Raw genomic sequence first — 25,957 nt, 5'->3', positions numbered from 1 at the left:
CTAGTTCTCTAGACCCAGTTCCTCTAGACCAGTTGCCCCTCTGCTACCCTAGTTACCCCTCGGCGACCCTGTTTCTTTTGCTAGCCCCACTCTTGTGGTGGCTTCCCCTGCTGGCTTGGCCAGTACCTCTTGTTTTGCCCCCTGCCACTCTGTCTGTATTTGTTTTGGGTCGCCGGGTGGCTCCCGTTGAGGGGGGGGTACTGTGAGGTTTTGCCCGCTGCTCACTACCTTTTCTCTGTCTTCTTTAAGCCTACTGTTAGGAATTCCCTACTCACTCTCTCTAGCCCCCACCCTCTCGTTCCTTACCCTTAGTGGCCACACCTGTTTGATATTCTATTATCTCTCGCACCTGTGTTGGCAGGCTAATTAGTCCCCCTGTGGGCTTTAAATACCAGGGCGCTTCCCCTCGTTTTGGCGTGGGGTCGTGTTGTATTCATGCTGAGTCATATTCTCTAACATCTAGACTCTTTCGGGAGATCCTCTGGTCTACCAATGCTGTAAGATGGATGCTCTCCAGTCACCAGCGCGCAACGCGCATCTTCAAGGGCCTTGGCCACCTGTCGCCGTTTGCCTGGAGGGAGACATTGTACTGCGCTCTCTAATTCTCTACGGGAGGTATTCCAGTGTTCCACTCCAGACCAGCGCGCCAGATGCGCTCAAGCCTTCGCCACCTGCCGCCGTTTGCCTGGAGGGAGACACTGTACTGCGCTCTCTAATCCTCTACGGGAGGTATTCCAGTGTTCCACTTCAGACCTTCGAGCTTGGCACGCTCCTCCGTACCAGCGCACAGACGCGCATCTTCCAGACCTTCGAGCTTGGCACGCTCCTCCGTACCAGCGCACTGACGCGCATCTTCCAGACCTTCGAGCTTGGCACGCTCCTCCGTACCAGCGCACAGACGCGCATCTTCCAGACCTTCGAGCTTGGCACGCTCTCCAGACCTCAGCGCGCCGACGCGCATCTTCCAGACCTTCGTGCTTGGCACACTCCTCCTCGCAGACGCACCCCGATGCGTCTCCCTGTTCCGACGCGCACACCAAGGTGTGGCGCGCACTCTGTTCCTCGGCTCCGACAGTGGCTACCCGGTGGACGACATCCTCGCCACCGCCACTGTTCCAGCTCCCTGTTCCGACGCGCACACCAAGGTGTGGCGCGCACTCTGTTCCTCGGCTCCGACAGCGGCTACCCGGTGGACGATGCCCTCGTCACCGCCACTGTTCCAGCTCCCTGTTCCGACGCGCACACCAAGGTGTGGCGCGCACTCTGTTCCTCGGCTCCGACAGTGGCTACCCGGTGGACGACATCCTCGCCACCGCCACTGTTCAGCTCCCTGTTCCGACGCGCACACCAAGGTGTGGCGCGCACTCTGTTCCTCGGCTCCGACAGCGGCTACCCGGTGGACGATGCCCTCGTCACCGCCACTGTTCCAGCACTCTGTTCCTCGGCTCCGACAGCGGCTACCCGGTGGACGATGCCCTCGTCACCGCCGTTGTTCCAGCACTCTGTTCCTCGGCTCCGACAGCGGCTACCCGGTGGACGACGCCCTCGCCACCGCCGCTGTCCCAGCGCTCTGTTCCTCGGCTCGGACAGCCAGCCACCCGGTGGCGATGCCCCCGTTCCCGTTGCTGTCCCTGTACCTTTACGCATACGCCTGGGTGAGTTTTGATTGTGATGTCACTCACTCAGCGTAGTGCCCTTGCCCCCGTTCCCGTTGCTGTCCCTGTACCTTTACGCATACGCCTGGGTGAGTTTTGATTGTGATGTCACTCACTCAGCGTAGTGCCCTTGCCCCCGTTCCCGCTGCTGTCCCTGTACCTTTACGCATACGCCTGGGTGAGTTTTGATTGTGATGTCACTCACTCAGCGTAGTGCCCTTGCCCCCGTTCCCGCTGCAGTCCCTGTACCTTTACGCATACGTCTGGGTGAGTTTTGATTGTGATGTCACTCACTCAGCGTAATGCCCCTTGCCCTCGTCCCGCTGCTGTTCCCCAGCGTATTGCCTCCCTTAGTTCTCACTTAGTTATTTGTTTGGACATTTCATCTCCCACTCTGCTTTGTTCTCTCGTGGATATTATTTTGGACATTCCATCTCCCACTGTGTGTTTGTTCACACGAAGATAGTATTTACTTTGTTACTTTGTTATTTGGACTGTTCTGCATCTGCTCTGCTTTTTCCCTTTGAATATTAACCCTCTCCTCTGTTCTGCAGAGCGGCCCAGATGTTTTCCCACCAGTCCCCAGTTCCTCCCTGTCCCCAGCCCGCCTCCGCGGGTCTCTGTTCCCTCTGTCACCAGAACCTGGCCCTCTGTTCCCCAGAACCTGTTCCCTATGTTCCCCAGTACCTGTCCCTCTATCCCTTGTTCTCCTAGTCCCTAGTCCTCTATCCCTAGCTCTCCTAGTCCCTAGTCCTCTGTCCCAAGGCGTTCCCTTAACCTTCCCAAGGCGTTCCCTTAACCTTCCCAAGGCGTTCCCTTAACCTTCCCAAGGCGTTCCCTTAACCTTCCCTTAGGCGTTCCCTTTACCTTCCCATAGTGTTCCTTTTTCCTGCCCGCCTCTTAAAGGCACTTTACCTTCCCCTCTTGTGTTATTCCAGTGTTTTGTGTTTTCTCCCTTAAAGGGACAGTGCCCTTTTTCCCTGTTCTAAATAAATATCTGTTTCTTGGCAAACCATCATACCTGTCTTGTGTTGTGCGATTGGGGTCGGTTACAAACCATAACAGTAGGGGTGTCAGGTTTTAAATTGTGTGGGTATCTAACGGGGAAGAAAGACTCAGGTTTTAAACTTTTGTTAATAATAAATATTTGTATTGTTTGTTATTACCTGTATTGCTTTTACCCTATTTCTTATTCTCTGCATTGCTTTTATTCTGTCTATTCTATGCTTATTTAAAGTCTGTTTTACTGCTGTGAAGCACTTTGGGCTGCCATTCTTATAATAAAGTGTATTATTATCAAGAGGAAACTAAACTTGAAAAGTGAAAGTGATCAGATAATTATTAGATGATAAACTCATTATTAGAGAATTAAAGCCTTCAGATGAAGAGCCATACATATCTGTTTTGAAGTAACAGCCAAAGTGGTTTCAGTGGTGCGTAGTCAACCTAAATCATTTGGAATATGAATCACCGCCAAGTGCAACGTCTTTTAACCACGGATGTGCACAACCACTCCTCCTCACAGTCACCAGATAATTAGATCTGAAAACATCAGTCGTCTCACATCCTGAAACGTCTCATCTGAAGGGTGTGGTGTGATGTGGAGCTCCGTTAGTTCTCTTACCAAAGTTGCTGGAGCAGTAGTTGCTCTCAAGAGTCCCCTCCCGTCTTTTACATTTCTGCTGGCACAGCGCTACGGAGTACTTGAGGGCTGGGGAGACACAGAGAGAGACCGTACAGTGACTGGAACACATAGAGAGAGACCGTACAATGACTGGAACACCTAGAGAGAGACCGTACAGTGACTAGAACATTGATAGCCCTTTCACACTGGCAGGGCTCCGTGCCGGTGCCAGTTCCCGAACCTAATTTGATTGATTGATTGAACATTTTAATTAACAGATTTCAGAATGGGTACATACGTACAGTACAGTACAGCTCAATACACACAATTGTTAAGGGGATGCAGACCAGAGAAAGACTTTCGTCTTGTTTACATCAGGGTCCCCCATTTTCAATTCATAATGACATTTATGACATACACAACATACAGATATACAGATATAAGAATCTAATCTAATCATCTAAACTAATCTAATCATGACATTTAAGACATACATGACATACAGATATACAGCACTGTTACATTTGTGACATACAGGATATGCAAATATACAGTACTGTTAAACAGATCCTAACAGTATAACACTATATAAAATAAAAAGCAGCCAACAGTAAATATATACATACGAGGGGGAAGGAAATGTACATTAGGAGGGGGTGGGTGGGTGGGAGGGTGTTCGGACATTTACAGAGATCCTAACACAAAATATATACATACGAGGGGGAGGAGACTGTACATTGGGAGGGGGTGGGTGGGGAGAGGGGGGTGCAAGCATAGGGAGGGGGGGGGGGGGGGGTTGGACATTTACGGGGGCCAGTTTCGAATTGCAGCCTCCCGTAGGTGCTCTTTGAGAGCGGTTTTGAAATTGGGTAGGGATTCAAAAAAAATTACGGCTGTGGGTAGGGCGTTCCACATTGATGTGGCATAATTGCTAAACGTGTTTAGTCCCTTGTTTGAGCCGAATCTGGGTTGAACATGATTTGTGGAACTCCCTCTGGTGTTGTGGTCATGGTATTCACTGACCTTTGGGAAGTATTTCGACATGTACATGGGTACCTTAGTGGTGTAGTATATCTTGTAGACCAGGCCCATTGCAAGTTGCTGTACTCTGTCGTCCAATCTAAGCCATCCTAGGTTGTCAAAATGGGCTGGGGTGAGGTGGGTTCTAGGAGTAAGGTCAAGCAGTAGTCTGACCAGTTTGTTTTGTGATGTTTGTAATCTTGTTTTTAGTGCCTTTGAGGTGCTTTGGTACCATGAGGTGCAAGCATAGTCGTAGTACCCTTGAATGAGTGCTCCTACTAGAGTCTTCAGGGTATTCTTGTTTACCAGAGAGGAGATCCGGTACAAGAATCTTGTTCTTTGGTTGACTTTTTTGATTACATTGGATGCCATTTTGTCACAGGAAAGATTTGCCTCTAGGATGGAACCCAGGTATGTAATTTCATCTTTCCTTGTGACAATATTATCGCCCACTGTAACCGTTGGTTTTGCTGAGTTTGTTATTTGATCCGAAGAGAATGGACTCTGTTTTACCCAGGTGTAATGATAGTTTGTTATCAGCGAGCCAGGTGCAGATTCTGCCGAGTTCTGAGCTGAGGGTTTTTTCAACCTGTAACTTGTTCTTGTCAGAGACCAGCAGGGCTGAGTCATCCGCGAACAGGAACAAGTTGCAGTCACAAGCTGACGACATGTAATTTGCATAAATTAGGAACAGTAACGGTCCTAGTATGCTTCCTTGTGGAACACCACAGCTCACTGGGAGGGGGGGGGGGGGGGGGGGGGGGGTAGAGTACCGCTTACCTCTACCATCTGTTCTCTCCCCTCCAGGTAGGATTGCATCCAGCTCACTGATAAACTATCAAAACCAATTGCTTTTAGCTTGTCAATCAGAATGGGGTGATTGACAGTGTCGAAGGCCTTTTGTAGGTCCAGCATGACCATGCCGCAGTAATCTCGAACCGGCTGGCGCGATCAGACCAGAAATAATTGGTTCGGAATGTGAAAAGTCGGTGCTCAGCTGGAACAGACATTTTTTTTGGTTTTTCCTTGAGAACCGTGACATCATCAGTGGGCGAGTCATATTCTAGGCTATGAAGACAAGAGGTTCGGCATTGCACTCAATCGATCCATTCAACAGGAAGCAATTTGCGACTGATCTCAAAATGAGATTAGATAAAAAATGTATTGTTATTATACAGCACAAGTACAATACACCATCCAACCAGAGTGGATAAATAAATGCTCCAGAAATAAATATGCGTGGAGAAAGGCTTAGTCAGGTAGCCTCAGCGCGTGAGCGCACACACACAAACACACACACATACTGTATACGTGAAAAATTAATCGTTCCAGCAAAGTAGGCTTCTATTATTCTAATGACTTGTTTTATTGGGTATCATAGTAGTAAGTCCTATTGTAGAACATGACATATTAACATGACATCTCATTTATTAATGTCAATACTGAACGACTGCGCAATTGGCTCTTGACAAGTGTAAATTATGGATTCGTCGGTCACAGTCAACATCGGACCCTTTAGCTCAACTGGTTAGTGCAGTGGTCCTATGGTCACGGGTTCATATCTCTCGGTTACAGAATTTCTTTTTCATTAATTTATGCATTTATTTATCTACTCTGGTTGGATGGTGTATTGTACTTGTTGTGCTGTATAATGACAATACATTTTAATCTAATCTCAATCGTGCTACCTGTTGAGTGGATCATCATGCTGCAGATGCAATGCCGAACCTTTGAAGCTGTTTTGCACACGGCACATTTAGCCACTGTTGTGTTTACTTCCACCTGAGTAACGTAAGTTAATGATGGAGGACGGTGGAACGTTGGTTCTGCTTAAATAGTTGTAAACGCGGGCTGGTTCGCCAGAAAGCACCAAGGTTCAGAGCCTCCAGAACGGAGCCGGAGCTTGAACCGGAGCCCTGCCGGTGTGAAAGCGCCCATAGAGAGAGACCGTACAGTGACTGGAACACAGAGAGAGAGACCGTACAGTGACTGGAACACAGAGAGAGAGACCATACAGTGACTGGAACACAGAGAGAGAGACCATACAGTGACTGGAACAGATAGAGAGAGAGACAATACAGTGACTGGAACACAGAGAGAGACCGTACAGTGACTGGAACAGAGAGAGAGAGAGACAATACAGTGACTGGAACACAGAGAGAGAGACCGTACAGTGACTGGAACACATAGAGAGAAACAGTACAGTGACTGGAACACAGAGAGAGAGACCACACAGTGACTGGAACACAGAGAGAGAGACCATACAGTGACTGGAACACAGAGAGAGAGACCACACAGTGACTGGAACACAGAGAGAGAGACCACACAGTGACTGGAACACAGAGAGAGAGAGAGAGAGAGAGAGAGAGACCATACAGTGACTGGAACAGATAGAGAGAGAGACCATACAGTGACTGGAACACAGAGAGAGATACCGTACAGTGACTGGAACACAGAGAGAGAGAGACCATACAGTGACTGGAACAGATAGAGAGAGAGACCATACAGTGACTGGAACACAGAGAGAGAGACCGTACAGTGACTGGAACACACAGAGAGAGAGACCATACAGTGACTGGAACACATAGAGAGAGACCATACAGTGACTGGAACACATAGAGAGAGAGACCATACAGTGACTAGAACACATAGAGAGAGACCGTACAGTGACTGAAACACATAGAGAGACCATACAGTGACTAGAACACATAGAGAGAGACCATACAGTGACTGAAACACAGAGAGAGAGACCGTACAGTGACTGGAACACAGAGAGAGACCGTACAGTGACTGGAACACAGAGAGAGAGACCACACAGTGACTAGAACACAGAGAGAGAGACCGTACAGTGACTGGAACACAGAGAGAGACCGTACAGTGACTGGAACACAGAGAGAGAGACCGTACAGTGACTGAAACACATAGAGAGAGAGACCACACAGTGACTGGAACACATATGTACGGTGATACAGGTATAAAGACACTATGGTAGTAAGTCATACTGGCCAGCAGCGTAACTAGTAAGAGTAGGTAATGGATATGTACAGATATGTATATATGTATATGTATAGATATAGTATCTACAGATATGTAAAAAGGATAATATGCAGGTTTGTACAGACAGATGTGGATATATAAGGTAAGAATAAATATATATTGTGACGAGCCTGGTGTTGTTCAAGCTCGACACGGACCAAAACAAACAATTTCAATGTCCACACAAGCACAATTTCAATAAATAAATTATAAGGCGCTCGCCATCAACGCTGGAGACGCTGGGTTCGAATCCAGCTCTCGGCGTTGCTATCAGCTTGGCTGGTCGTTCATACTAACACAATTGGCAGTGTTAGGGGTGGGAAAGCTGATGGGTGGGTCCTGGGCATTGTGGACAGCGACCCCTACAGTTCGGTCGGGGCGCCTGCACAGCGAGAGTAGGATCTGGAGGGAGGTAGTGTGACCTTCCACACGTTACGGCCCGGGCACATACAACGCGCGCCTGGCCAGACACACCTCCGACGACTATAGCGCGCGGAAGCGCACGGAGGAATGCACATTCAACACTTGAAGAGCATAGACGAGGCGGCGCGGCTGCTCCCTGCGCCGCCTCGAATCCAACCAAAGCGGAAAAGATAGCTTGCCGCCCGCGAGCCGCCCGCGAGGCGCGCTCCCGCTTGCGGCCAGTGTGCACATTAGCGTCCGTTAACATGGGAGCGGAAGTGAAGCGGTAGCCGCCCGTCCATCCGTCCGTGTTCATTCGCGTGCTGTGTGCCCTGGGCGTTACACTCTCCCGGTGAGAATCTGCGCTGCCGGGCTGGCTGCCGGCTGGCTGCACATGCGTCGGAGGAAAGCATGTGACAGTCTCCGGCCTCCCGGACCAACAGTAGGGGGGAGTGCGCAACAACCAGGAAGGGGGTTGGGAATTGGCATAACGACTAACAGTGGGATGGGAGAAAAATCAAAAAAAGGAGGGGGGGGGATAACAATAAAACAAAAAAATAATTATATTTATTGTTTATCAGCACAAGTCCAATGGGCAATAGGGTAATCCAAAAACAGTCCAGGGTAAAAACACGTAGCAGGCTCTTGTTCAATTCTCAGAGTTGTCTTCCGGTCCAGGGTCAGTACACAAGGGGGTTTCTCAGCCAGTCTAGGGTCCAGTACACAATGAACACCTTCTCGCTTTCACCTCTCCTCTCACTACCTCTCACCTCGCACAACTCCGTCAACAACAATCTCTCTCAATACCTCGCTCCTACCTCACCTCCTCTCAACTCAACTCTATCTGTCCTAGTGTATTATAGTGTGTGTCTGGTGTGTGTGCATGTGGGACGTGGGTGATCTAATGGTGCACAGATGTGTTCTATCAGTACTAATCAGCTACCTAATTGCTTCCACTCCTCCCGTGACAGTAGTACCTCCCGTCCTTCACATATCCATGAGATGGGGGGTGATATCTGCCACAATATATATATATACAGTATTATATACAACATTATTGTGCATGCTATCATACAGAGTTATATGAGTTATATGCAGGTGTATAAATATGTATATAGAAGAATTATATGCAGGTATATTCAGACAGATATATGGATATTTATACTATAAATATGGGGCTGATTCTACTGTGGTCTATTCGACTTCAAGAATGTACTGAATAGGCACATTTTTCATTCAGAAACTGTTTGCCATTCGGTAACACGAGAAACCTTTGAGGGTTCTAATTTTAACACATAATGTGTGGCCCCTGCTGAAAGTATAATAATGTGGCTTTGCTAACATCTGGTTTAGGAGTTAGGGACCAACGTATATACCCTTACTGTCCAAATGTTATTCTATACTGAGGAGACAAAGGACAAGAGAGATAAATCGATCAGAAACAGCCGTCACGGTCGTCATGGCAGGAAGGGGGGGGGGGTCAAAGTGACCTGGCTTCACGAAGGGGAAAAAGTGTGGGAATGTGGGTTTGAGAATGTGCTGTGATCCTGTGTGTCTGACTGTGTGTCCTCCCTACTCTGTCTCCCTCGCAAATGCACAACTGCTCAGTGAAAAACATTAACCAGAGTGAACTGCCCACTCTTCATTAAAAGGTATGGGGGAGATTTAAAGGTGCACTATGCAGTTTCACTCTTCATTAAAAGGTATGGGGGAGATTTAACGGTGCACTATGCAGTTTTGGAGGAGCCTGCAAAAGATATTCACTGTAATTCTTAGAGTTATTCTATCTCATGTTATCATAAATCAAAACTAAATAATTTTTAGGCACCATCAACCTAACGTAAGTCTAAAATATGTTTATTAACCAAATTTGCGGGCTCTGCCTTTGTAAACGACAGCAATGGAATAGTAACTTTTCAGGTAGCTTTCTAGCTTCAAACAGTGTTCCAGGGATCCATTTTTCCTGCACATGACACGCCCCCCCCCACCACACGCGGTATGTAAATGTGTACAGTGCGCACCGGAGGAAGCGGGCGGGAACACATGACACACACACCCACACGCGGTATGTAAATGTGTGGGGGGACACATGTTGCATTTGACCATGTGAACACGTCTGTACTGTGTGTTCAGGAGACGTCCCAACTTTCCACCCACTCAGACGACTAAAGTATCAGGCAGGCAGGAATCCCATCCGCAGCCAGCTTGGCCTTATTTCATGTCTGTTTAAAAGGACGTGGCGTTCCCTATCTGATCTGTTGAGTCATTCACTTGGCTCCCGTTCCCTCGTCTCTGACACATGGCATCAAAGGGCCCTCTGCTCTTAACTTGCTCCTTCACTCGTTTCACTCCAGGGAGACATAAAGCTCACATGACATATGGATCCAGAACTTCCAGGGTTCTTCCAGGGAATTTTTCACATGTGAAATTCGTCTGGCTTCTCTATGTTAACAAGAGAACATGCCCGTATAAATGGACTGCATTTATATAGCAGCTTTTATCCAAAGCGCTTTACAATTTATGCCTCACATTCACCCATTCACTCACATTCACACACCAACGGCGGAGGCGACCATGCAAGGTGCCAACCTGTTCATCTGGCACAGTTAGGGGGTTAAGTGTCTTGCTCAAGGACACTTCGACACACTGCAGGGAGGAGCGGGAATTGAACCGGGAAGCTAATGTAAGTCTAGAATATGTTTGTTAACTAAATTGCGGACCCTGCCTTTGTAAATGACAGCAATGAAATAGTAACTTTTCAGGAAGCTTTCTAGCTTCAAACAGTGTTCCAGGGACCACATTTTACTCTGAGGACAGTTTGTTTATTCAGTTATGAAAATATACCTTAGAAATTATTCACTTCTCTGACTCTCACAAAACTACGTAGTGATTTGATTTGATTTGATTTTTATTTGTCTCGAACATAGAAACATAAAACAAGTTTAAAAAACAAAAAGGTAAATAGTCAAAGACTATTTCCATACAATAAGTGTTCGAGAAGGAACAGGGGGAAGTAAAAGAACTTATCAAGCCCTGCCCCTTCCTTACAATATTTGACATTATAATTTAATAAAAATAAAAATAATATAACAAATAATAAAAAATAAAATAAAAGTACAGTTTTTTATATATCCAAATATCCAAATGAGAAAAAATAATAGGCAGTCACATTACTGCTCAAGCTCCTCTCTCTTATATGTGTCCATAAGTGCTTGTTTATAGCTACCTTTACATTTATTGATATTTTTGCTTAATTTTACACTCGCATCCAGACCATTCCAGAGTGATACCCCACAAACTGCAATGCACATACTTTTAAGAGTTGTACGTACCGTACCGTAGGTTGCTTTAAAGCTAATGTCCCTCTAAAATTATAAACACTCTCTCTAGCCATGAATTTTTTTTTAATGTTGCTTGGTAATTTGTTTTTTATTGCCAGAAACATAATTTGTGCAGATTTGAATTTGATTAAGTCCATGAATTTTAATGTTTGACTCCTTACAAACAGACTATTTGTGTGATCTAAATATCTGCCATGATGTACTGGCACCTTTAAGGGAAAACGGCATGTGTGTGAGTTTGAATGGAGACATTAAAAGGGCTACCTACGTATGGGTCTGGTGGTGACCGGCTGGGTGGTGGTGGTGGGTGCTACTGTTGTGATGGGGAACTTCTTGGGTCTGAACTTGTAGTGGGCAATGAAGCCATCAGCCGTCAGACTGAGATCTGACAGGAACTGGATCACGAGCTGGTTCCCTTCAGAGAAGACTGGCCTACAGAGAGAGAGAGAGAGAGAGAGAGAGAGAGAGAGAGAGAGAGAGAGAGAGAGAGAGAGAGAGAGAGAGAGAGAGAGAGAGAGAGAGAGAGAGAGAGAGAGAGAGAGAGAGGTGAATAGTCTACTCTCAAACCCTGTCCTCTTTTCCTGATCCTCCAATCACAACTGTCGCTTCCCTCAGGGATGCGCCGATACCGTTGCTTCACTGCAGATACCGAGTGCTAAACTAAAGTAGTTTACACAGAGTACCGGTCCATTCATTTTACCGAACAGTATAGATTTCGACCATTCTTTTGGTGTCACTGTGTAAAATTAAACGAGATATAATACATCTTTCACTATCAGAGAGATTTAGCATGCAGAAAATCAAGTCACTTTGCTTTCATTTATTACATATTACTCACAGTTCTTGTATTTTGATTCTAGTATTGTGGAAATTATCAGATACCATGTTTTTACTCAGTGTCGGCATCAGTGCAGCAGTACTCCAGAACACACAGATGTATAGAGTTGTGTATTAAAGCAACACGCCAACATTATGGGAATGCGCTTACCGTCTTCTCCAGAATCAGACAAGAAGATAGATACCAGTTTCCTTCCTAGGCTAGGCTAGCTTGCAGCCGGATAGCTTTCTACTGAGCGCACAGAGAGGAAATCAGTATCTATCTTCTTGTCCGACTCTGGAGAAGACGGTAAGCGCCTATTTCCCATAATGTTGGCGTGTTTCTTTAACAGTACAGTATGACCTACGCAGGGGAGCTATCTCCGCAGTACTTCCCGATCCTCTTGGCGTCATTGATTTCCGCCCCGTTGAAAATAGACACGTGATCATATCGGCAGTAGTTGTCTCTCTCCACGTCAAACTTCTCAAACTTCACCTCTATAATCTGTAATGGCACGGGGACAAGTCAACAAAGAACATCCTGTGTTCAACAAACCACAAGAACGTTACGGGCCATATCAAGCAAGACCACTGAAAGAATACTTGAGACAAAGAACCATACTGTCTATTTTGGAATTTTTGGGGACAGCCTGTGTATTGTACTGTAGTGCTTGGGATTGGGAGTGTGATATAATACCTGAAAACACTCAACCTCTAGTATCTTTAACGATAGGTTATGACTATAACCAAGTTCTGTTAGTTAGGGGCGATGCTTGGCATCACACTGCACTATCTCGCGTACGTGCACGCGTACTGAATAAACCACAAATGTACCTCTAATACCAGTATTAGTCTGACCACACCCCTCATCAGCTTACCTTCATAAGCAGGTGTGTGGTCACCTGCTCTCCTCCTTCCCAAGCTTTCACCACAAGGTGAGGACAAGGGCTGCAGCGGCCGTCTGATGCCAAGCATCGCCCCTAACTAACAGAACTTGGTTATAGTCATAACCTATCGTTCTGTATCGTTAGTGGCTTAGCTTGGCATCACACTGCACAAGGGAGGCCAAGCGGAGCCACTGGCTGACAAATACACCCCGCTGACAGCCCCCCCACAACCATCAGAACAGGGAGGGCCGAGCCCCCCCGACCCCCCCTAATGGCGGGTAGCCCCCCTATTAGGGACGTCACGGGAGGGCGACGGACCCGACCGTGCGAAGAGGCACTCAAGCAACTCAACGCACAGGGTGAGCAGACCGTGGCTTGACCCCACGACTACACACACGCACAACCCGCATGCCACCCGGGAACGAACGGAGGAACAACCTCGTTACTGCCCCCAGAATCACGGGGTCAAGGGCAAACCCAACCCCGTGGCAAGGCCGTAGCAGCGGAGCACGAAGGAAGACCCAGACCCACCAAAAGGACTGGACTCCCTAGAATGGGGGCCCGGAGAAGTCCATGATGCCAGCATCAAGACCCCACCAGGTGGGCACGTAGTGCCCCGCCCCCCACATCGCCAGCGTATTCGGACAAAGGCCCCTCAGTTACTGCACCTGGTATTCCCAGGCGGAATCCCATCCAAGTACTAACCAGGCCAGAACCTGCTTAGCTTCCGAGATCGGACGAGATCGGGCGTGTTCAGGTCGGTATGGCCGTAAGCCGAGCGGGCCCCGTCCCCCCAATAGTACACCGCCTGGCACACTGACCCTGCAGAACAGGCAGTCAGCATGGCCGTAAGCACACAAAAAAGGTTAACCAACGGAAGCAGGCAGCGCACCAGGGAAAAACCAGGCAACAGGCTGTTAACCCTAGCCTGGAGACTGCGGACGAGACAGGCGCCAGAGGGGACAGCTGAACACAGCCGCCCCGGCGGAAGGAGCGTAAGCTGGCGGTGTTGCATGACCAAGCCTCCATTTAAAAACCCCCACCCAGAGGGGTCGAGGCAGAGAAGGCTGACACGATTGGCAGACGTCATGGCACCCTCAAACGGTGAACCCGGGAGTTGACACTGCTCCAACACACCAGGGAATCAACCACCTCGGTGTTACCCAATGCGGTGGTTGTTCCTATAACCCCTCAAGAAAAAACTCCAAAACACACCTGCGGGTATACACCGGCTATACCGCAGTACAAGTGTTTCAGTTTCCAAAAAGGGTTAACCCAGGCCTACGGGTCGCAAACATCACTTCGGACCGGGCCTGGCGGTACGGGAAGCACAGGGTCACCAGAGGAGGTCAAAAAACCACCCCCACAGGCCCCTCTTCGCCATGCGTGAGAGAGGAGCGAAAAATAATGGAGAACCAGCCCCTAAGCACACCGTACCTGGTATTCCCCGGCGGTCTCCCAACCAAGTACTAACCAGGACCAACCTGTGTAGCGGCCGAGATCCGACGAGATCGAGCGTGTACAGAATGGCATGGCTGTAAGCCATGACGACAGTGCTGAGTAAAAACATACCCAACCAGGGTCTCCATAGCGCTTAACCCTGTGACACCCAGACCGACCTGGCATTTTTCCCCCTGAAAAAAGCCCAAGTCCCTCAGGGTACCAGAACAGCAGATCTGCATCCCCGGCGGACAACGGGTTCAACTGATCTGGACCAGTGTGACCAGAACCAGTCCCGTGCCCTAACCACGCCGACATGCCTACTCCAGGAGAAGGGCAGATATGCGTGTTGATCTTAACATGAAAAGAAGGCGCCACCCAGACGTTCGGACGAACCGCGCCTGGTGGCCCACCCCAAGGGCGTGAGACCCCACCACATATGTTCAGATCCATCCCGTCATCATCCCCCAGACATGAACGAGAATCCGTCGACAACCCACCCAGGTCATGGGATGTGGTCGTCGGAAGAGGAAAAACCCCCATCTCAGTTGCTTTATAAAAACGCTGTTTCAACCACAAGCAACCAAGGCGTGCCAGTCAATCGCCTGTTTACAGCGAGCTAGCACTATACGTGTGTCGGGACACACCCCCATCAATGAACAGGCTAATTAGACCTGTCATTGAATCCCCAAGGCGCCCAGGGGAACGACAAGAGGGGTGTGACACTCCCTAACTCCAACACTTCTGGAATAGAAAGAAGGAAGCATCAACAGTATGTATCCCAGTCTACACAGCCGGGGTAAAAAATGTTCACATTTTTACATCCCACCACCCTCCCATAGGAAAGAGACGGGGATCCCCAGAGAGACTTCCCACGCGAGCTGTACAGATTGAAAAGAATATATTGCACCTTGAGCCATGTAAAAAACTGGTTTTAGGGCCTCCGGGGAAGAGGCACTGAACCCATACACACTCAATAAACGAATTGAATCGAATATACATACAATAGAAAAAGGACCCTTCTAGAGGGTCCACTCACTTTGACAATCTGAGGAGGAAGGCTCTGTACTCTGATGGAGGCTTCCTCACATGGAAGAAGGAGTCCGAACTCACAGAAGGCCTGAATAGGCGCTTGGTGAGGAGGAGCCCTGACCACCCCCCCTGAAAACAGATCCATCACATGGACCTGAACAGCACACGGAAGTCCTACCAACAGAGACGCGCACGGTGACGTACTCTATGGCGGGGGAATTCCTGCGGTGCACACGCCCAATATACCAGGCCGTGGGACCAGGAACTCCCTCCCCCCCCCCCCCCCCCCCCCCCCGTAACGTGCCGAACCGCCACGTGACGGGAACCTTGAAGGACAGGGGGTGTACCCCTGACCGACAGAACAATGGGGAGAGGAAAGGTTACCAGTTCACCCCTTTACGACCCCACACCCATGATACGATGTAACGACAAAAAGAGAATATGACACAGTCATAGTCAGCTCTATGAAGCGTTTCACAGCTCCACACAGTGCATGAGCTAACCTGCTATCTGATTTTTACTAAGGAAAAACACAGAATAGAGAGGGCTCTAAGAACCCCGGTCCAACATACACATGTGCTTCTGTGGCCAGTACAACCCAGTTGTAGGTCACATGACACACACAACCCATCATCACCTACAAAAAATGGCAAAAACACTCAACAGAGGAACGCCGTGTTTTTCACAATGAGAGAATACATCATTCTTGATTAGTATCGACCACAGGCCTTGCTAAGCACATATGACAGCAACCAAACCAATTTCCCTTTAGGAAATAAGTTTCTCCAGCAGATTTAGCACAACCTCAGCAATCAAGCTAAGAGTTACATCGTATCCCTACCACACAAAAGACACAATTAATGCACAACATGTCTGACAGGAGGATGAAAAAGTCCCCAGGGAACCGGGGGGGGAAACACAATCCTCCTATTTTACCCTCAATACGGCCAGTTAAAACAGGAAAACCTGTTAATGTGTGAACACACTGTTCATTGTCATTACAGTCTGAGAAAGAACATTCTTTTACTCACTTGTCACCAAGCATAGCTTCATAGGTTAGTTGCCTTAGTAGTGAGTACACGGTACACATAAACACCATGATGTTTCCCACACAACAACCAGATCATTACATCCCGTTTGCACGGAGAAGCTAACTGCCAGTGACAAAAACAGCTCACACATAACCCGCAACGTATCCTAAATGCATTGTAGCAACACACGTTTTGGGAAAAACACCGTTATTCACAATACATTTAGCAAAGTAAAACCAGAAGACGTGTTATGAGGTCTGGTCAACCCCGTTCCTACCCGGAACGCAGATCAGCGAAGTGCAGTCTCAAGACACCGTAGAAACACAGCCGTCCTGTGTTGTTCGATCCGGGCAGCGTCGCCGCTCTACCCGTCGCAACGGTCCCTTTGTTGATGCAATCCTTGCCATCCTGGCTCAGGGCAGGGTCGACGAAAACATCCCCTGTCAAGGATGACGTCGTGGTCAAGAGTGTAAAACATGTTAAAATCAAAGCACGTTCAACAGAATAGCATCAAGCTAACGATCAGAAGCGAGCTCACGGCGGCGCGCGAGAAGCTAAGCTACCCCGCGCCAGGCCATGGCCATAGCAGCAAGCTAACGTTACCTAGCGACCACGACATGCTAGCCCCGCAGCTAACAGCTGACTGGCTAATAGTAGGCCCTAAGCAGGCCATGCAGCGATCCAGCAGGCTAACGCAGCAGTTAACAGCTGACTGGCTAACCGTAAGCTATGAACATGTAAACAATGACATAACACTCACCCAGACAGGCCGCCGTTCTGAACCTCTCCTCACTTTTTAAGAGAAAAGAGAAAACAAGATGTCAACACCGCTTCACAACGGTGACTTTACCACATCCGACGGAATCAGCACAGTACCAACTGGCCTGTGTAGCTGACTTTGAACATGAATCTGCCGCTATCGCACATTACATGCACATATCCCCTCGTGAAGGAATACTCTCATTTGGATATGAAAGATGGGGCCTTAACACGGTGACAGAGAGAATCCACTCGTCCAGAACACACAGGGATCACCAGTGTCAATGGTCGCGGCCCACTAGTTAAAACTAAAATGGTCTCCAGACCAAGGCCTTCTGTCGCCTAGGTGGCTGAACAAAGGACCCTAGCCTGGGGCCGGTTTCCATAAACTTTGTCAAGTAGCCCCCATAGCACTAACAGACAAGTGGAGCCCGCCAGCAAACACTACTCACCCAACCTGGAACGCACCGCTTCTCACAACAGCGGCATGTCCGACAGTTCAGCTGTGGCCTGACAGGTTTCACCCCAACAAACACAGCAAGGAACTGCAGTTGAGAAGCATGCAGCGGCGTGCTCCCAATACGAAAACCGGTGGAGGGTTTTTAGAATGATCATCATCTTCCAGACACTCCAGTACGAAGACAATATCGCCGTATTTTCTCGAAAATAGTGAGAGAGAAAATAAAGATATGATGTCAACGTATCCTTGTTTCCCAAAGCTGCTCCTAAACCTTTCTTCCATCATGGTGTCAAGTGTGGGGATCTACCGAGGCACTTCTTCCTTGTGGTGAAAGCGAGAAGAAGGAGAGCAGGTGACCACACACCTGCTTATGAAGGTAAGCTGATGAGGGGTGTGGTCAGACTAATACTGGTATTAGAGGTACATTTGTGGTTTATTCAGTACGCGTGCACGTACGCGAGATAGTGCAGTGTGATGCCAAGCTAAGCCACTAACGATACAGAACTATGAATAAACACAACACTCCAACTTAAACTGAGTTTGTACTGAACTTGATAGATCTGCTTTTGGCTTCTCTGCCCCTACCTTTTTTAAATGTGTTCTTAATTGTTCTGATTGTCTGATGTTTCTGTATTTATTAACGCACAATGACACTTGTGAATGTAACATCTCGATGACACTGTAAATGAGTATAAAGATTGAATGAATAAACGTCTCTGGATAATTAGGTGTGAAAACAGTGTTCATCTGAAAACTTGAAACAAAGCTATATGGTTCTTTGCTTGAGCGATTCATTCGTTGGAGACAAACAGCCTATAATCTGGGGGTATGATGATTTGAAAATCCATGTTCAAATGTAACATGGTACACTTGTGTATGGTAAATGTTATGAGATACATGTATTTGCCCATGAATTAAATCTCTCACCTGGTTCTTTGGTGCCACTATGTGCCAGGAGCAGGTGACCCCTGCTGGATAGTCCTTCTCAGGCCAGTTGGGGGTCTTGAAGGAGCCTGAAGGTTTGTCCAAGCGGCCCCCACAGTACTGCTCACCTGGGAGATGGAAAAGTTCAGAAAGTGGAAGAAAAAAAGAAGAAAAAAAAATACTAAATTATTATATATAATAATTATACTGTAATGTATCTGATTGTTGCACACAATAGGATCTTTTATCGTTTTGGAATGAGGAACATGTTGACTCAACCGTGTGCAATTACATGGAATCATCAGTTAATTATTCAGCCAAACGGTACCTTTGTAGATCTGGTATGCCATAAATGTCTAGATGTAACCGTACTGTCTACCTGTATGTCATGTATGTCATATATGTTATGATGAATTGAAAATGGGGGACCCTGATGTAAACAAGACGAAAGTCTTTCTCTGGTCTGCATTCCCTTAACTATTGTGTGTATTGAGCTGTACTGTATTGTACCCATTCTGCAATCTGTTAATAACATTTTCAATCAATCAATCAAAGAAGGCTGGAACTCCTCTCCCCTTAGTATTTTTAGTCTTTATTGGGACAGTAGGATGGCTGAGAGGGAGACGCCGAAGAGAAGGTCCTGGGTTGGGATTTAATCCCAAGGCCATCAGGGGGTACATGTGGTTGCGGTTCCAGAGACGGGAGCCTGAACCAACACACCACATCTGAGCACCATCACATGCTGTTTTAACATCACTACTGTACATCTGAGCACCATCACATGCTGTTTTAACATCACTACTGTACATCTGAGCACCATCACATGCTGTTTTAACATCACTACTGTACATCTGAGCACCATCACATGCTGTTTTAACATCACTACTGTACATCTGAGCACCATCACATGCTGTTTTAACATCACTACTGTACATCTGAGCACCACCACATGATGTTTTAACATCACTACTGTACATCTGAGCACCATCACATGCTGTTTTAACATCACTACTGTACATCTGAGCACCACCACATGATGTTTTAACATCACTACTGTACATCTGAGCACCATCACATGCTGTTTTAACATCACTACTGTACATCTGAGCACCATCACATGCTGTTTTAACATCACTACTGTACATCTGAGCACCACCACATGATGTTTTAACATCACTACTGTACATCTGAGCACCACCACATGATGTTTGAACATCACTACTGTACATCTGAGCACCATCACATGATGTTTTAACATCACTACTGTACATCTGAGCACCATCACATGCTGTTTTAACATCACTACTGTACATCTGAGCACCATCACATGATGTTTTAACATCACTACTGTACATCTGAGCACCATCACATGATGTTTTAACATCACTACTGTACATCTGAGCACCATCACATGCTGTTTTAACATCACTACTGTACATCTGAGCACCATCACATGATGTTTTAACATCACTACTGTACATCTGAGCACCATCACATGCTGTTTTAACATCACTACTGTACATCTGAGCACCATCACATGATGTTTTAACATCACTACTGTACATCTGAGCACCATCACATGCTGTTTTAACATCATTACTGTAAATGGTAAATGGTGCATTCATATAGTGCTTTTATCCAAAGCGCTTTACAGTTTTGTTCCTCACATTTTACCCATTCACTCACACATTCACACACCGATGGCGGAGGCAACCATGCAAGGAGCCAACCTGCTCAACGGGAGAAATTAGGGGTTTAAGTGTCTTGCTCAAGGACACTTCGACGCGCTGCCCAGGAGGAGCGGGAATCGAACCGTGAACCTTCCAATTACCAGACGACCACTCTTTAGCTTTAAACGATCCCGTAGCCGTTGTTACACAACTATTACAATGTTCACTTCTCAAAATCCTATCTCATGTGTCACGCTGCACACCTGAAAGGGTTAAAGGTCACGACGATGCAGATTTCAGTCACCACGATGTCATGGGGAGGAACGGCACATGCAGCACATAACCCTGTCATTAAACACGTGCCCGCTCCAAACAGCTCTCTCATCGCCTCCTTTGTGATCATGAGTAACCTTAAGTAAGGAGTCCGACTGTCTCTGCCTTCGGCCCCATCCCATGGAAAGAGGACGGAGTGCTTCCCAACGCCATGAAACATCTGAGAGGCATTATTCACTGACCGCACAAGCTGTTTATACTGGCAAGGGCTGAAACCTATCAACCCCCCCCCCCCCTGGCAACATTTCCTCATGTAACATGCACTTACAGTACATCGATGCTCCCAACCCCGCCTCTGCTCTCACAGACACGTCCGAGGAGAACCGCGAGGACAAAAATAGTTCACAGTTCACGAATGTAGATGTTACGTAATGTCAGTGCGGGGTTGACAGCTCTCAGGAACCTGAATGGCAACAACAGTCTGTGTCCACCACCATCTGTTGAGTGTGTGAGAGAGAGGGGGGGGGAGCCGGCCCAGACACACGGCCCATTACGGCCCGTCGACTCCTCTGGGACAGTTTAGGAAGGTAGCGCCGCAGACGCACCAGCCATTAAAATTCCACAGTCAGTGGACAGGACCCCCAGACACAGGAGAGCGGAAAAAGGCGGTCTCAACTCTAACTGACACCCCTGACCTGTCCCTTTCCGACTCATCGCTCCAAAAAAAGAGGAAAAGAAAAATGCCTGTGAGAAATTCCACGTCATACTGTGAGAAGCGGGTGAGATGTTCTCTTCTTTTCCCCCGCTGAGCCTTAAATCAACAGTCCCATCCAGCAATGATTGAGACCTTTAAAGGCCACTGCCTTAAATAAGTGGAAGCTACACAGTGACTCCCCTTGTTAAAAGCACAGGCGTGTAACCTTGGGGCAATTTCTCATATTAAAGAAACATGCTTCTATTTGGTAGGGATGTATACATGTCCCCCCTCTCTCCCCTCGCCGGGTCCTTACAGGTATATGACGTGACCTGCAGCGGGGAACCTCATGTTTAACAACCTTGTTATTTTTTTTTGGTGCTCATTAAATGCTGACCTGCTGGCCTAGCAGACACACTCCAAGGCTCTAATAGGATGCCGTTTTATGGGGTTAAGTCATGGCTCTCTGTCTAGCATACAGTACCTGGGTAGAGTTAATACATACAGTATGGGTGTAGCGAATATATATACACATTTACTATTATGTAAAGTTCTGCTTCATATCTTTACATACCTTGTAAATTTATTTGGTTGTTATTTTAATTTGATTAAATTTGTCCCTTTTTCACTGTTACCTTCAAGAGGCCCTTTTGTCCTCCCAGGTCGTCACTGTAAATACTTTGTTCTTAGTTGACCTGCCTGGTTAAATGAAGGTTAACAGTGCTGTACGTGGTATATTTAAAATAAGTGAGAACAGGACACCAGAAAAGTTATTTTCTGTGTACTGCAGAGAGGAGGGACTGGGAGACCCATGTTACTGACCAAACACTACATCAGTGATGGCTGTCAGAATGTAGAACTATTTATATATATAATAGGCCTACACCTATACATACAGTATATGTGTATTCATTGGTGTATATACTGTATAATCGTAGGACAACAACACCATATCCTAACCTCTCTCGTGTGGGTGGGCAGCGGAGTAGACCGCCAGGAAGCCACTCCCGGCCGTGTTGGCATCCGACACCATCTGGAGGAGCATCTTGTTGCCCGTGGAGACCAGGGCACCCGGCCTGTACGTCCCGCAGAAGCGGCCAAGTCTGTGTACGTTCGCGTGGCCGCTGTAAACATCCACATAGTCATAGCGGCAGAGGTTGTCACTCTCCAGGTCAATGAAGCGGAAGGCGAGGACCACGACTTTGCCCTCTGGGACCTGGGATAAACATTTGGACGGCCAATTCACAGGTTAATACGTTTGAAGTGATATTTTAATAACTTTTTTTTGCACTGCAGTTTTTTTGCACCGGCTGTATAAATCCTTGTATATCTTGTATACCTTGTATAAACATCACAAAACAAACTGGTCAGACTACTGCTTGGCCTTACTCCTAAAACACACCTTACCCCTGCCCATTTTGACAATCTAGGATGGCTTAGAGTAGACGACAGAGTACAGCAACTTGCAATGGGCCTGGTCTACAAGATACACTACACCACTAAGATACCCATGTACCAGTCGAAATACTTCCCAAAGGTCAGTGAAGTCCACGACCACAACACCAGAGGGAGTTCCACAAATCATGTTCAACCCAGATTCTGCTCAAACAAGGGACTAAAGACGTTTCGCAATTATGCCACAATAATGTGGAAAGCCCTACCCACAGCCATAAAGGAATGTGAATCCCTACCTTCCTTCAAAACCGCTCTCAAAGTCAAAGAGCACCTACGGGTGGCTGCAATTAGAAACTGGCCCCGGTAAATGTCAAAATCCCCCCCCAATCCCCCAGTCCCCCATCCCACCCAATGTACAGTTCTTTCTTCCCCTTCGGATTTAAATTTTTTTATGATGTTCTCTCTTTCTTACACAGTGCCGTATATTTGTATGTCTTGTATGTCATAAATGTTTTGATGAATTGAAAATGGAGGACCCTTATGTAAACAAGACAAAAGTATTTTTCTGGTCTTCATCCTCTTAGCAGTTGTTTGTATTGAGCTGTACTGTATTGTACCCATTCTGCAATCTGTTAATAAAGTTTTCAATCAATCAATCAATCTTCCTGTACATTTTACTGTCCATTTTACTGTATATTTTTGGACTGTATATTTTAGAATGTATATACATATTTTATAATGTATATCTTTGACTGTATATTCTTATTTCTGACTATACCTAAATGTTTATTGTGAGCGATCTGTGTTGCTGAATTTCCTCTGGATTAATGAAGTACTTCTATTCTATTCTATTAAGCAGTTAGAAAACTGATATGGCGTTATTATAATGGGACTACTGGGCACAGACTTTACAGGGCAATATTGTTGATTGACTGAGTTTTCTTTTCCAGTTTGTAGACATAGCAAGGGCTTCTCATAAAGGCTGTAATTTCACGTTAATCAGTTCCATCCTGTCACTAGCTAAACTGTGAATCTAAAAGTGAATCAGCCAGTCAGCAGTCACTGCCCGAGGCCCCTGTGTGGCCAGCATACCCAAATACCAGAGAACTAGCCCTAATTGAAGAGCTGGGGGTTGTGGATTTTCCTGTATGTATCATTCATTCAGTACAAAAACGTTGCCTCACATTGTCTTTTCATTCATTCATTATACGACAAAGTGATTCCCCCCACTTGTACTAAGCATTTGTCATAACTGCATCCAAAACATTATAATAACAATCAAGTTGTAGCTACTCACTGTAATTCTCCAAAGACATTTGGTGTTTGGAGGGTACACCCCCGGGTACCCCTGGCTTCCAATGACTCCAGACTCCCCTGTGATGTTGCCTCCGCACGTAAATGTTTGCCTATGGGAAGGGAAACATTTTTTTTTTACATAGCATAAAATGTTATTTGGCAGACATAAACTGGCTACAAACGTAAAAGACAACTTTTAGGTCCTTTGGCAAATAGATCATCATTCTTCATAATGCGCTATGCGTCTTCCCAGGGAGCCTGGAGGCTGGGGCCACTGCAGATTCCTCTGAATTACTCCTGCTCTCTCTCTCTCTCTCTCTGCCGGCCCGTAGTCTATAGGATAATTTACCACCTTGCTCACTCATCATAAAGGCTTTTAAACGGAAATCGCACACAATAACAAACGTGTATACGGGTACCTCCTTTGGGTCTGCGCGCAGACCTGTGTCAGAAACAATACACTCCATGCGCAAAATATTCTCCACATTGTCGGGTGAGCGGAGCGGGCGCCTCGCGTGTTCTCGCCCCGTGGCATGGATGACATTGTGTTCAGCAGCTCCTCAAACGGTGGGGAAAACTAAAGTACCCAGAAGTTCCTACTGGAGGGAGTTACAGTGAGACTGCAAGCCGGAGAGCAGATGAATATAGCGTTTGTTCTGCGTGGTAGCCGGTAGGAGGGAGGGAGCAAGATCGGCAGCTGCTTTTTTCCAAAACCTGCGATAAAAGACGCACTGGAGGGGCTGTGGGGTCTCACTCTCACACACATTATATATATTATCAATCATACCACCACACCTGGCGTGCAGACCTGCGAGGAGATGGCGTGAATAAACTTGACTTTATTCGCGCAAATGGACAAAGTGAATGGCACACTATATGGCATAGGCATTAGATAATAGCCACAAGGCAGACTTTGGAAAGAATTAGGGGGAGAATGAAAAAGGGAAAAAAAAGATTATTATACATAGGCCCGCGATCTGGAAAATATAAAGGACAGTCAAGGCTTTCAACATGAAACGCACGTCTTCGTGGTGTATAGGCATATTGAACATTAAAAAGGGCAATAATCAATATAGGCAAATTTAGACAAACTGATGGCGCAGACAGAGAGAGAAAGAGAGAGAGAGATGAAATGGCACCACCTACTGGGTTGAATAGCTCACTTCCAATCAGGTGGACGATTAGATTAGATTCAAATGTATTGTCATTATACAGCAGTGCACACATACAGTACAATGAAAAGAGGTTTGGCATCCAACCAGAGTGCAAATAAAGTGCAACAGCAATATACAATGTACAGCTGATTAAACTGGGTACAAAATATACAAATTAGTACTACCGATTGATTGATTGATTGAAAACTTTATTAACAGATTGCAGAATGGGTACAATACAGTACGGCTCAATACACACAATTGTTACGGGATGCAGACCAGAGAAAGACTTTCGTCTTGTTTACATCATGGGTCCCCCATTTTCAATTCATAATGACATACGCAACATACAGATATATATCTTGACATACATGACATACACAGGTATACAGTACTGTTATCCTAACAGAAAATATGAGGGGGAGGAAACTGTACATTAGGAGAGGGTGGGAGGGGGGGGTTTGTACATTTACGGGGGGCCATACAGATATACAGATATATATCATGACATTTATGACAATACATGACATACAGGTATACAGTACTGTTACATTTGTGACATACAAGATATGCAAATATACGGTACTGTTAAACAGAGATCCTAACAGATAATATATACATACGAGGGGGAGGAAACTGTACATTAGGAGGGGGTGGGAGGGGGGGTTTGGACATTTACGGGGGCCAGTTTCGAATTGAGAGCGGTTTTGAAGGTGGGTAGGGATTCACATTTTATTACGGCTGTGGGTAGGGCGTTCCACATTGATGTGGCATAATTGTGAAACGTGTTTAGACCCTTGTTTGTGCCGAATCTGGGTTGAACATGATTTGTGGAACTCCCTCTGGTGTTGTTGTCGTGGTATTCACTGACCTTTGGGAAGTATTTTGACATGTACATGGGTACCTTAGTGGTGTAGTGTATCCTGTAGACCAGGCCCATTGCAAGTTGCTGTACTCTGTCGTCTACTCTAAGCCATCCTAGGTTGTCAAAGTGGGCAGGGGTGAGGTGGGTTCTATGAGTAAGGTCAAGCAGTAGTCTGACCAGTTT

The 25,957-nt window shown here is 46.8% G+C and overlaps 1 protein-coding gene across 1 annotated transcript in view; it reads right to left on the bottom strand.

Moving 5' to 3' along the window:
• The window catches only part of LOC311238124 (procollagen C-endopeptidase enhancer 2-like), a 37,622-nt gene extending 13,241 nt beyond the window's left edge, over positions 1 to 24,381 (bottom strand). Inside the window, exons 1-7 of the mRNA XM_084326119.1 lie at positions 24,175 to 24,381; positions 23,757 to 23,865; positions 22,025 to 22,280; positions 18,431 to 18,555; positions 12,263 to 12,399; positions 11,347 to 11,510; positions 3,280 to 3,366 (exon numbers count right to left, since the gene is read on the bottom strand). Of these exons, the coding sequence (XP_084182245.1) occupies positions 3,280 to 3,366; positions 11,347 to 11,510; positions 12,263 to 12,399; positions 18,431 to 18,555; positions 22,025 to 22,280; positions 23,757 to 23,865; positions 24,175 to 24,299 (1,003 nt within the window). The 5' untranslated portion in view covers positions 24,300 to 24,381. The remainder of the gene's footprint in view (positions 1 to 3,279; positions 3,367 to 11,346; positions 11,511 to 12,262; positions 12,400 to 18,430; positions 18,556 to 22,024; positions 22,281 to 23,756; positions 23,866 to 24,174) is intronic.
• Between the last annotated feature and the right edge of the window lie 1,576 nt (positions 24,382 to 25,957).

This window comes from Notolepis coatsorum (genome assembly GCF_963971535.1).
Source record: "Notolepis coatsorum genome assembly, chromosome: 12".
NCBI classification, from domain to species: domain Eukaryota; kingdom Metazoa; phylum Chordata; class Actinopteri; order Aulopiformes; family Paralepididae; genus Notolepis; species Notolepis coatsorum.
Note: the sequence above shows the minus strand (reverse complement) of the source record. Positions and strands in the feature narration are given on the sequence as shown.